Below are 12,918 nucleotides of genomic sequence, written 5' to 3' on the forward strand. Positions count from 1 at the left end.
TCCACTAACCATGGGGAACACATCCCAAACTATCATGCGCTGAATTAGAGTGACTGCCCCTTCTAAACTCACACTGCCCTCCCTCACCGAGCCGGACAGGGACCCTCCTCACCGAAGGACCAAAAAGGAGTTGCTGGTGCCTCTAATGGGACAGTGACCTGCAGCCAACTACCTTTACGCCCACTAATCAGCCGCTGAACGCAGTGCCTTCCTACTGCAAAACTTTTCACATAAAATACTTTAACTAAGGAGTGGGTGGGTGGGATCTCGTGCTGCAGAGTGAGACAAACCAGGAAGTGCCGTCTGCTATATTCAATCCAGGCCCCTTCCACAGGAACTACCATTGATCGGGCCCCACCCAATGTTAACCCCTTCAGGTAAGTGTTCAGTCTGTTACAAACCCTGTCACCCTTTAAGTGAGTTCATCCTAAAAGCCTCACTTGTCAAATGAACACTGTATCCACAATTATTGATTACACCATCTTCCACCCCAAGCATCCAGGCATTAATTTAATAGTGTTTTTGTTTAAATAAACACTTGCTTCCTCCAAAGCAGCCCCAAAATTAAACTATTAGTAATCACATCTAATAAATATGCCTATTTCCCCCAACCAGCCCTGACATTAAATTAACAGCAATTCCATTTAATAAAAATACATTTTTCCCCACACCAGCACTTCAATAAATTAATAGTATTTCTGCTTAATAAACAGACATATTCCCCCATCAGCCCTTATAATATATTAATAGCATTACCATTTAATAAATAGGCCTATTTCTCCACAACCTGTTCCCATCACAAGTTAATAACATTCAAATATCACCCACTGAGGCCTGACATTAATTTTTTAGCTGCAAATTTAATATAGACCCCACATTGTAGTAATAGATGCCCCAAGCCTATATTGTTTTAACACCCCCACCAGCCCCAGTCTAACATTAATAGTCCACAAGCCTCTATTTTTATACTCTTACCAACTGTCCAAACAATTTGCTTGCACTCCAGTTGGAACAGCGGGGATCTATTCATGGAGAGAGAGAAAATGGAGGGAGGGAAATACAGGAGGGAAGGAAAGAGAGAAGGAAGGGGGAGGAGAAATGGGAGAGGAGAAGGGGAGAAATGGATCTCTCTGATCTGTAGCATATAGAGGTGGCTGGTATGGAAGAGGGACCAGCCACCATTTTCACACAGGGATCGATGTCTGGATAATAAAGAGTTCTATATATGCTGTGGGGAGAGCTGTCAGTGGCTGCTCTCACTACCCTCACTGGTCAATGAGCTTCAGTCTTGATAGATTTCTCATTTCACTGCTGTCTGTGTGTAGCAGAGGAGGATCTGGGCACCAGAAGCTATGAAGAAAAGAAACAGAAAGAAATGACAGGTGGCTGCCAGACAGCATCCCCTGCATTCTAGCAACCTAGGCGGTTGCAGATGCCACATCAGCCTAGTTACGGCCCTGACTGTACATAAAATGTATTTTTGCAGTCGCTATTGATTGCAAACACATGTTCTATTTTGCATATGCAACCGTCATCACTAGTAATCGGCACTTACACCTGACCTGTAGCTGTTGCCAGTGATATGATAGAAATACACCTACCTTTGAGATGCCCAAAGCTTGAATTGGACACTGCTGCATGTGCTTAAACTTGGGACGTCCTTACTGTACATTGTCTAAATGCATATGCCCAGTCCCCTTTCCATTCCACCTCTGAAATCGTAGGATGTCATAATGGTCCTGTGCACTCAAAGATTAATTGGACGTTGCTGCATTCTCTGGTGTATGGTTCATTTCTGGGCGTGTGCAATGTGTTTTTACGCAAAATATGGCATTAGTATATATTTATGCCTCAGGCCCTATATGTTTATTTACTGATTTGTATAATAATATGATCCTAAATCTCAACAGCGCACTCTGTATCTAGATTAAAGCCATTGACACCAAATTATGTGATATTTATTCACTGCATTCCTGCTAGTCTATGGCTCATGGTTCATCATAATATTTATAAGCGATTTCTGAAGTCAGAAGATTTAATAGATAGCCAAAGTTAACGCTATGTTGACCTTTGCCAACATCACCAAGATAAATGTATATAACAAGGAGACTCACCCTGTGGTCAATGGTAGAAGCAGCAGTTAATGTGTTCTGCTACCCATTTTGAATAAAGTTGAGGGGGTACCAAATCCCCCTCCCATTTTGTTTTAAGTTCAATAATCTTTTGGGAGCTATATTAAAGTTGAGATTAGAGTACAGAATATATATTTTTTATGAGTACCCTGAGTTAACAATAACTTTTTGATAGGAGAGTTCATAATCTCAATTGCAGGTAAATCCTGTGTTAGTTGTTCTAAATATTTCAATTTTCAAACATGTTGTCCTTCCTAAGTTTAACCAGTTTGTGAAATCTACTATTAAATCATATTGGCTTGTCCGGGTCCTGATCCCTCAATATATTGTGAGCTGGGTTCCATATTTCAATCGCTTGACCAATTATCAGGGCAACCTTTTTGTACCTCTTGCCAACAGGATGGACATGTAGTGGATTTAAAGAGCACCTCGTCTGCTCAATCTGGAAGCTCACCAGAGCACTCCCCTGAGAGTTCATTCTCCACTCAATTAACTGTAACAGTTGTGCCACAAGGTAATATAATTTGAGGTCAGGAAGGACAGAGCCACCAGAAGCCTTAGATCTACCGAGTGTGCTCAGTTTAAGTTTGGCCCATTTATCCCCCCAGACAAATGAAGATATATATTTATTAATGTTTTGGAATACTGTTAGGGAAAAAGGAAAATGTTGTAATATATAAAGGTTTGACAATCATTTTAAATAAATTGATCTTTCTTATCACAGTCAGGTGTAGTCTCTTCCACAAGTGCGAATTTGTTTTTAAAAAATAAAAAACAAATTCGATATTTAAACTCCCAGGTGCTTAAAACAAAGGGTCTATTGCATGGAATGACACGACATTGCTTAAACTTGGATTGCACCATGTGTGGGGAATACACTAGATCTAATCCACTTGATTTTGAGGCTTGAAAATCGCTTAATTATCCACTCTGTGGAGAAGATAATCCAATCAGTTATACACTTCAGATAAGAACAGAAGCATGTCATCTGCATAAAGTGCTATGTTATCTGTGGCCTCCCTAGCTGGGAAATCTCGAATATTAAACATGTAAATAGTTAATGGTTTAGCCAGTGGGAACTATGCTAGTGACACAGTGCACCCCTGTCTAGTGCCCCTTCCCAGACCAAATAGCTGTTGTCACATACCCTTACTATAGGGGCAGTATATAGAAATGTAATCCAACTAATAAAGATAGTTCCCAATCCGAATCAGCTCAATACCTCCCATAAATAGTTAAATTCCACCAAATGCTTTGACACTGTTCTGGGACTAGGGGCACCAAGGGGGGGTGCGGGTACAGATAAATGGGGCCCGGGCTCCACTGGCAGCCAGGTCTTTTTTTTAATGTACACAAAAAAAATATAAATAAAACACAGATTTTTTTTCAAAAACAACTTTTTTTTAATTAAAGTTAGTAAAAGAAATAAACAGAAATTAAAAATGCCTTAATCCAATAATATTTGGTAAGTAATTTTATATTTATATTTTTTTCCAATATTTGTTTAACCTTTTTTTATTTATTTTATAACACCTTGGGGTGGGGGAATTGGACTTGGGGTGTGAGACAATGTGTATCGGGGTCTGTAAACAGGGACTGGGCAGCGCCACCTTAACTACATTATGGGCCCCCTGGGCAATACAGTGCTTCGGAGCCTCTAAAAAAATAAAATAAAATAAATAAATAAATATATATATATATAGTGTGTGTGTGTGTGTGTGTGTGTGTGTAAAAAAATATATATGTATGTAAAAAAAAGTGATTATATTTATATATAATCACTTTTTTTTACATATATATATATATATATATATATATATATATATACATATAGGGGCCCCCTTAACTTACCTTAAGGCCGATCCCCTTCTCTTCTTTTTTCCGCGCCGCTGAGTCTCTCCTGCACTCTTCCGTGCTGTGCTCGCAGTGATGCTGGGCGTGAAATCACGCCCAACATTAACTGCAAGCACAGCATGGAAGAGAGGACCAAGGCAGGAACCGGATCGCAGCTGACGTGACCGCCAGGTATTTTCATTTTTTTTTTTTTTTTTCAGGATTTTTTTTTCCAGCACTGCCTCGGACAGGCCCCCTTGCCCGCAGGGCCCCCGGGCACCTGCCCATTGTGCCCAATGGAAGAGATGGCCCTGGGACTGGGGGATGTGAACCTGGGTTGAAGGGATGGAAATGTGGGGATCTCTTCATCAGCTGACAGGAAAAAAAAACGTAAACTTTTAGTACATTGATAAAAAATATCTTGGCTCAGTGGTTGTAGTTTATTCACACATTTTCCAAGCTCAGCAAAGTTCTGAGGTTAATGATAAAGTACCCTGGCGCTCCACCACTATAAAAATGTAAGCCAGAGTCTACAGTGAGAAAGTGATCACAATACTTTATAGAATGTAATAAAGGTTAAACAAGATGGCATCTGCTGCTTTGGCTAGAGTATAACAACATAACAAATATGAGTTGTAATCACAGATAGAATACTGCACATAATAATAGAGTCTTAGCTCTCACTCTGTACGCAGATAGGTGCAATCCAGTACAGAATAATCCTGGTATTATAACGGAAAATTGTGGTCACTTTGACAGATGCCATCTTTTTTAACCTTTATTACATTGTATAAAGTATTGTGATCACTTTATCACCGTAGACTCTGTCTTATATTGTTATAGTGGTGGAGCGCCAGGGAACTTTATCATTATCTGCTTATCTGAATGGTAGAGAGACCATTCAATCCCCAGAGGCAGCACCCAATTTTCATACTTCTTCCCACATTTTAGGTAGACAGCACTGGCTAATATTCATCATCCTAAAGTTCTGAAGTTGTACATTAAGTGAAACTGTCTTCATGTTCATGTTATACTGACCACAGTAGTAGTCAGAGGACTACTGCTTTTTGAAGGCACATGCAGATATATTGGGGGAGAACTTGATTTCATGGCAACAAATATTTATGATGTAAGACACCTGTGAAATGGCAAACTTTGAATGGCCTAGGGAAAGTCACATTTAGGAACAAAAGAATTTCTGAGGACTACACTTTGATTATGCAAAAAATTAAATGATATTATACTATATTATAACATCAAGATAATTACATTCTTCTGCACTGGCCTGGGATATCCCTGCCTCTTCCTCCAGGGTCTCCTCAAATATGTGCAGGGATCAGGATTCGGCCCTGGGCTGTTATTCCTGGGTTGGGGAGAGGTCTTTTTCAGGGAGTGGGTAAAGGGCCACCTTCTCCTGGGAGGAATCCTGGCTTTCCTCTTGGAGGGGGCCTTATCATGGGTCTTCTCCTCCTGCCCCAACGCCTCCTCATGGGCATCCGCCATAGACTGCTGTCTATGGCGGTGGATGCTGAGACGTTCTGTTGGAATAAATATGACACGTTTAATTAGCGTTGAAAGCAATGATCCATTGTTGCAGTCAGTACAATCAGTTCAGCAGGAGAGAAGGTGGCAGCCCGCATGTTTGCAAGAGAATAAGACTTTTCAACATACTGCGCAGTGATTTGTTCTCAGTGTATGTATGGGCATACTTCAGTCACAGATTCCTTCAATATCATTCATAAAATGGCTAACTTTCATCTGTTATGACAACGCTTAGCCATTAATACACAGGCAATCTCAGGAAAAGACATATGCATTCCCTGTATACCTGTTGGAGAGACAATCATTCAGCCCTGTCATGTTGTGAGTTCACAACATGAGGTTCTACATTTTCTAGAGTGAATCAGAAGTTTATTTTGGAAACCATTTGTCAGTACAAGGCCTTATGTGAGCCACTTTATAGCCCGTTTAAGTATTGTTACTAATGATTGTCTTTTTACTCCTTATTAGCAAAATAAAGTCTATCTCAGTAGCCCAGCCCAACTCTTTTGCCCAGACAAACTCATTTGCCCAACCAACCTCTTTTTCCCAACCCACCTCACTTTTCCAACCCACCTCACTTTCCCAACCCACCTCTTTTTCCAAACCCACCTCACATTCCCAACCCACCTCACTTTTCCAACCCACCTCACTTTCCCAACCCACCTCTTTTTCCAAACCCACCTCACTTTCCCAACCCACCTCACTTTGCCAACCTACTTCATTTTCCAATCACAGCTCATTGGATCAACAAACTTCTTTGAACCCACTGCCCTCTGCTGCACCTGCACAGTCTGCTATTCCACAACCCTCTGCTTCTTCACTACTGTTGCACTCCACATCTCAGGTAACCAGAAACCAAGGAGTCAAGGCCAAATCTTCTCCCAATGTTGGACCAACTGGCAAGCGGACCCAAATGAATTTAAATATTTTGTTGTTATTTTAGATTGGACACTTGTGCTCTGTGTGTGCCTTAATATGCAAGTATGTTTTCCAAAACCAGAAAGTCTCCTTGTGTTTTTGTCAATTTACTTTAACGTTACATTTGAAACAAAGGCCAAAATGTACTTACATGTAAAGTATGATGAACTGTCATGTTTTTTCTAGACAGAATAGTCTTTGGAATCCTCTGAAGAATATCAAGAAAGGAAATGATAAATAGAAAATATGTACTACACAGGCATACATAGTAAATGGCATAGGCAAAATGTTAAAAAAAAATTAAAAATTAAAACACACAACCACAATGCACATGTATGCACGCACGTAGGAACTATACAACACACATATAACATTTAAAAACAGACAACCATTGATAATGCCCAGAACCCTATAAACATTTGTACGCAGTGTTTGTAAAAATAATAAAAATAGACATCTACCTCTTTGGTATATAACAATCCTATAATCCTCAGCAAACACTGGTAAAAACCATCCTTTTAACTAAATGGCACTATAGTGATCTCCCTCTGGCTGTACTACGAGATGAGTGTGGGCAAGTGTATGCAGGTGATAGGTCCATCTCCCATTATATGGCGAGGTGGTGAATGCTGTGTATTGTCATCACTATGATTTAGACTAGACCCCAAGCAGGCTCAGGCTGTCTGTCAGAAAACCAGCATACGTCTGCATGCGACCGAGTTTTAATCAGACATATTTGCAGGGGAACGCCTTTACTGTACATTACCTACGTGCAACCACCCCTTCCCCACCCTGTTCCCTTCACGAATCATAAGCTGTAGTAAGTGTTCTTTGCGCCCAAAGATGAGCGTCTTCAAAAATTTACACATAAATTCCATAGAATCAATATGGAATTTTTGGATATACAGATCTCCGTTGTGGAGGGAATAATAGAAACGTTCACATATAAGAAGAAGGTGGACGTGGCCAATTATTTATATTACAATAGGGCACATCATACTAACTGGAAAAACAATATACCCAAAGGGCAGTTAATGCATATTAGTAGAAATTATACTAGTGACAAAAAATGTAAAGTTCAAGCACGAGATCTTTTGGATACTTTTAGAGAGAGAAAATATACTGAAAGGCTACTGGAGAATATTCTTTCAGAAGTCATTAGATTAGACAGAGAACAACTCCTAAGAGGTAAAACGACTTGAAATCTAGGTTGTCCTATAAAAAAGATTAATGGTGAAGAAGAAATTAATAATTTTTCTTTTATTTCAAAATATAACAAAATGTATTGGGAAATTAAAAGAGCTATCAAAAAACATTATCCTATTCTACAACATGATCCAGTATTAAAGAAGATCCTGCCACAAGTCCCTAAAATAGTTTTTAGAAAAGGGAAAGACCTGAAGAATCTGTTAGCTCCTAGTCTCATTAAATGTAGACCAAATGATGTTTAGCTATTTACTAAACAAATAGATTGGTTTCCTAAGAAGCAAGAGGGCTGTTTTAGATGTGGACAAATCAGATGTACAACATGTTAGTTTATGGAAAATAAATGCATGGAGTTTACACATGCAGATAAGAAATATAAAATCAGAGGATTTATCAATTGTAATTCCTGTTATGCCATTTACATGGTGAAATGTAGTTGTGACCTGATTTACATAGGTAGGACAACTCTCTGAAGTGTAGATTTATGGAAAATAGGCGTAATATCATTAATAAGAAGGAAAATCATAGTGTTCCTCGTCATTTCAATTTATTTCATGGTGGCAATGTTCAAGGACTAACTCTTGTTGGAACTGAGCATATTAGGAGTACTGAACGAGGGGGTGATAGATATAGAAAACTTTGTACCCAGGAAGTATACTAGATACATCAACTTAACACCTAAGCTCTTTGGGATTGAATGAAGGGTTAGAATTAAATGAAGTTCTTTCTTGAGTTCTTCTTGTGCATTGAAGTGAGCTGCTGTATACATATGTATCAATATTGGAGATGTGGAAGCTATTGGTATAAGTTCATCTTCATATAGTTTACAGATTTTTAAATATTTGGTATTTGTGTATATGTACTTATAGAATTTTTTAGGGTTTTTATGAGGTATTCACCAGGGATTTACACAAGGATTCCCACAAGGGAATATGACTTAGCTGCTCTCAACCGCAGGTCGCGGTCCTCTATGGGGTGCAGAGCAGATAATACAGAGTAACTATAAGGCAGAATGAAATGTAGCCTCAGGTGTATGGAATTCCGGAACAGGATGGATGCTGTGCGATGGTCAGCAGTATAGCCATGAATCTCGATAATAGGATAGGCTGAGCAGGAAGTATAGTCACAGGTCTTAACAGTGGAATAAACTGAATAGATATAGCTGTGAAGCGATGCAATTCGGCGAGCAGAAGTACTGAGATCCACATAGGTGATATAACTCTGGAACAGGACCGATGATGAACGATACCCTTCTGTGAGGTCACAGGTCTTGACTTTGGAATAAGCTGAACAGGTAATGATGTGAAGTGATGAACTGCGGAGAGCAAAAGCACTGAGATCAACAGAGTTAAAACTCTGGAACAGGACCAATGATGAGGGAAGCTGCAGCCGATGAACGAACTGCTGCAGCTTCCCTCATCATCAGAAACAAAGGTAAGTATGAGCACGGACAGGAGTCAGATGAAAAGTTTCCTATCAGGTAGGGAGACCTGATGATCTGACACCCATTGAAAGGAGGAGGACCCTTATAAAGGGCGGGCTGGTGATCCTCCTATCACCATGGAGCAAAGGTTTTAAAAGGTTCCCGAAGTTGCGCATGTGCAGAATGCTTGACAAGATGGCGTTCGAGGATAGAGGTATGCCAGGCTGTACAACAGATAGGAGTAACCACGGGCAACCCATGTACACAAGGCACAGAATGGAACTAAACTGGTGAGATGCGTGATAAGTTGTTGCCGAAACTCCTAAGGTGAGACTACAGATTTCCTTTATATCAGCACCTTGATTAAAGGAATGCTCTGCTCAGTACATATACAAGTTTCCCTATGGTCGTTCATTGCATAGTAACTGCAATTATATGTATTTATTATATCTTTGATCATTGTGACTTTATTCCAATATTGTTGGAGTGTTTGCTCCTTTTTTGATATACATATGTTTATTATAGAGGTATATATTTAGCTGTTGAACAGCAATTTGCATAGGAATTGATGAGAGTTGTTTTATCTATGTGTATTAGGTTTTAATAAATTTGCATTCATTTATATTCATGAACTCCCTTGCATTCAGCGCTGTTTCTAGTGGTTGATGAATTGAGTGTAGCTGCGTTCAATGATGTATGGTCGGGTTCTCAGCATGCCGCTTTCCATATTGTTACACACACCTATCATCATTGATAAAAAGTCCCCAAGGGAACAGAATTGTGTGCACCAAGGTGGCGGTGCCAGAGAGAGTATGACCATGCCATTCAGGGGCCTATGACTTTGATTATGTATCACTTGTGAGACTAATCTCCACAATACAGCTACGGTCTGGCAATGAATTAGAGGGCACTAATGAATGGTAGGGTCACATTGAGAGACAACACAGCACTTAGTATAAGAAAGATATAGTACTTGGGGTGCAGGGACAGAAATACTACTGTAGTATTTCTGCCCCATCATTCTCATATGTCCCACAGGTTGTGCATCACTGCATTAGACAATATTACACCACCAGAGACTGCTGTTCACCAAAAACTATGGGAACCAAGAAAGGAAAAAGGAGGTAGTAAATAAAGAGGATCAACATCTGCAAAGAACTATCCCAACACCTTAGATTTTTCTAATTCTGAACTATAAACAGTTTCCTAACTTGTTTAAAATATATATATATATATATATATATATATATATATATATATATATATATATAGGATTGTGCACTATCATTGTTGACTGCAGTTTATTTAACTTCATCATGTTTCAAATAAGGAAGTGGTAAAGGAAATGTGCTGACTTTTTCTGAGAAGTGAAGCACCAGTACTATGGGGGAAGTTGTCATTTTTTGGAAGATGTTTCAGCCTACGGTTGTTTGATTGGAGACGAGCAATACTTTACCAAACAAATCGCCCGAGCACCTTCAAAGATTGGAAAATCCTAAACACTTTTGAAGCATTTTTGCAGTTCAGGCCTCTATATACTCTGATATACCTGGATAATATACTTGCTTCTGTTATGAACTGAACTGTTCAATTGTTCTGCTAACAAAGAAATGGATTTTCGAAAGGTACCATCTTGCACTGAAGTAAGCTCCTGGAGTCCTGAAGCTCTCATCGATTATTTTAGAGTGGTAAGCACTGTTTCATTGTATTTAGAGTAACAGGAACACTCTGGCTAACAAAACAATGTTAGCTCACTATATCAGAGCCGTAACTAAGGCTGTACGCATGGGGAGGCCGCCCAGAGAGCAATTCTGAAGGGGGACGCAGTTTATGAATATTTTATGTTAATTTAGGTAAAATGGAAGGCTATGGGGGGCGGCAGTTTTACTTCTCACCCAGGGCTAAAATTTTAAGTTACAGCTCTGCACTAATTCATATAATATTGTGTGAACAGGTGCACTGGTATGCTATATAATACATGCATGACACACATTATGTGGAAATGTAGTTCAAAGTTTACATAGTCAACATGTATAAGTGGTTTACATATATATATATATATATATATATATATATGTGTGTGTGTGTGTGTGTGCAAGCAAAAAGAAAAGGTTTGCCAACTAAAGTCTGTTATTAATACTTTTAAGCAATTCACAAATCTGCATGGTCCTAAAATAGTCTTTTCATTTTTTCCTTCAGTGCAACCTCAAGGATTGTCAAAAGTTGGTTAAAAAGCAAGGAATCAGTGGGAAAAGGTTTTTGGTAAGCTTTTAGCCAAGAGTTCTTTGGCTTTGTACTTCGACAAGAACAACATGCTCTGTATTTTTACAAACTGAATGCTATTTGTGTGTTAATTTCAGGTTCAAACTTTTGAAGGAAAGAAGAAAAAATGAATAGCTGTTGTGAAGTCCACTGTTCATTTTTTCTTGTTTCATAATAAAAGCTAGTCAAATAACCGATTAACATCCATGTTTCCATAAATTGCTTCTAAATAGTTAATGTTGTCTGTAAACCTTCTGTAAGGATGTTATGAAGAAACTATGCACACCATGTGACTTGCTATACATAATTTATATTTCATTTATCTGAATCCATTATAGCGGTTGGTGACGGCCTTGATGTCATTGCCACGCTGTATCGCTGTACTTGTGTCACATTTTATTTGAAAAAATGTTACACTCTATAGCAACAATTTCTTCCACCCTTCCTTTCCCTACAATACATCCTTCATAATAACACATCCCCTCTCACTTCTGTAGCAATACAACCCAATCTCTTTAGCAACACATTTCTTCCCCATCCCTTCTCTGTAACATACTGCCCCCTCACCTATGTAATAACACATTTCTTCCCATCCCTTCTCTGTAACATACAGCCCCCTCACCTATGTAATAACACATTTCTTCCCCATCCCTTCTCTGTAACATACTGCTCCTTCACCTATGTAATAACACATTTCTTCCCCATCCCTTCTCTGTAACATACAGCCCCCTCACCTATGTAATAACACATTTCTTCCCCATCCCTTCTCTGTAACATACTGCCCCTTCACCTATGTAATAACACATTTCTTCCCCATCCCTTCTCTGTAACATACAGCCCCCTCACCTATGTAATAACACATTTCTTCCCCATCCCTTCTCTGTAACATACTGCCCCTTCACCTATGTAATAACACATTTCTTCCCCATCCCTTCTCTGTAACATACAGCCCCCTCACCTATGTAATAACACATTTCTTCCCCATCCCTTCTCTGTAACATACAGCCCCCTCACCTATGTAATAACACATTTCTTCTCGATCCCTTGCCTGTAACACATTCCCACTTCACCTCTGTAGTTACACATTACTTCCCAACTCTCCCCTGTAACACAACCCCCAGTCACATTTGTGGTTACACATTTCCTCTAACACCTCTGTAACATACCCCCCCTTACTGCTGCAGTAACCAGTGGTGGAACTCCCACGAGGGGTGCAGCTGCAACAGGGCTCGACAGGAGAGGGCGATCTGTCAATGCCAGGTCTCCATCCTGAGCACCCTGTTCTACTCTCAGAAGAGCACAGTGAATGCCTTTTCTGCAGTAATGTTTAGAAGAGACCCCCGTTCTGTTGTTCTGTAACTAAAGTGGTTGGCCAGGAGGCTGGAACAACATCTCTAGACCCTCTCCAAAATATTGCTATGGAGCCCATAGACATAGCATTCTGTGTATATCCTATGCATATTATGTACTTATCCTGTGGTGAGTGGACTCCCAGTCAGTGAAACATAGTCTCCACCCAGTCAGCCACAGTAAAAACCAGTACAAGACAGATACGGTGGACCTGGGCCTCCAGGACCAAAATACTGCTTTAGTCTTTATGCC

General features: G+C 39.7%; 1 protein-coding gene across 4 annotated transcripts in view; it reads left to right on the forward strand.

The window, feature by feature from the left end:
* The first annotated feature begins 10,435 nt into the window (after positions 1-10,435).
* LCP2 (lymphocyte cytosolic protein 2) overlaps positions 10,436-12,918 on the forward strand; it is a 103,031-nt gene continuing 100,548 nt past the window's right edge. For all 4 annotated transcript variants that reach the window (XM_075209808.1, XM_075209809.1, XM_075209810.1 and 1 more), the window contains exons 1-2: positions 10,436-10,742; positions 11,254-11,316. In XM_075209808.1, coding sequence (XP_075065909.1) covers positions 10,665-10,742; positions 11,254-11,316 — 141 coding nt within the window. In that variant the 5' untranslated portion in view covers positions 10,436-10,664. The remainder of the gene's footprint in view (positions 10,743-11,253; positions 11,317-12,918) is intronic.

This window comes from Mixophyes fleayi, chromosome 4, assembly GCF_038048845.1.
Source record: "Mixophyes fleayi isolate aMixFle1 chromosome 4, aMixFle1.hap1, whole genome shotgun sequence".
Lineage (NCBI taxonomy): Eukaryota > Metazoa > Chordata > Amphibia > Anura > Limnodynastidae > Mixophyes > Mixophyes fleayi.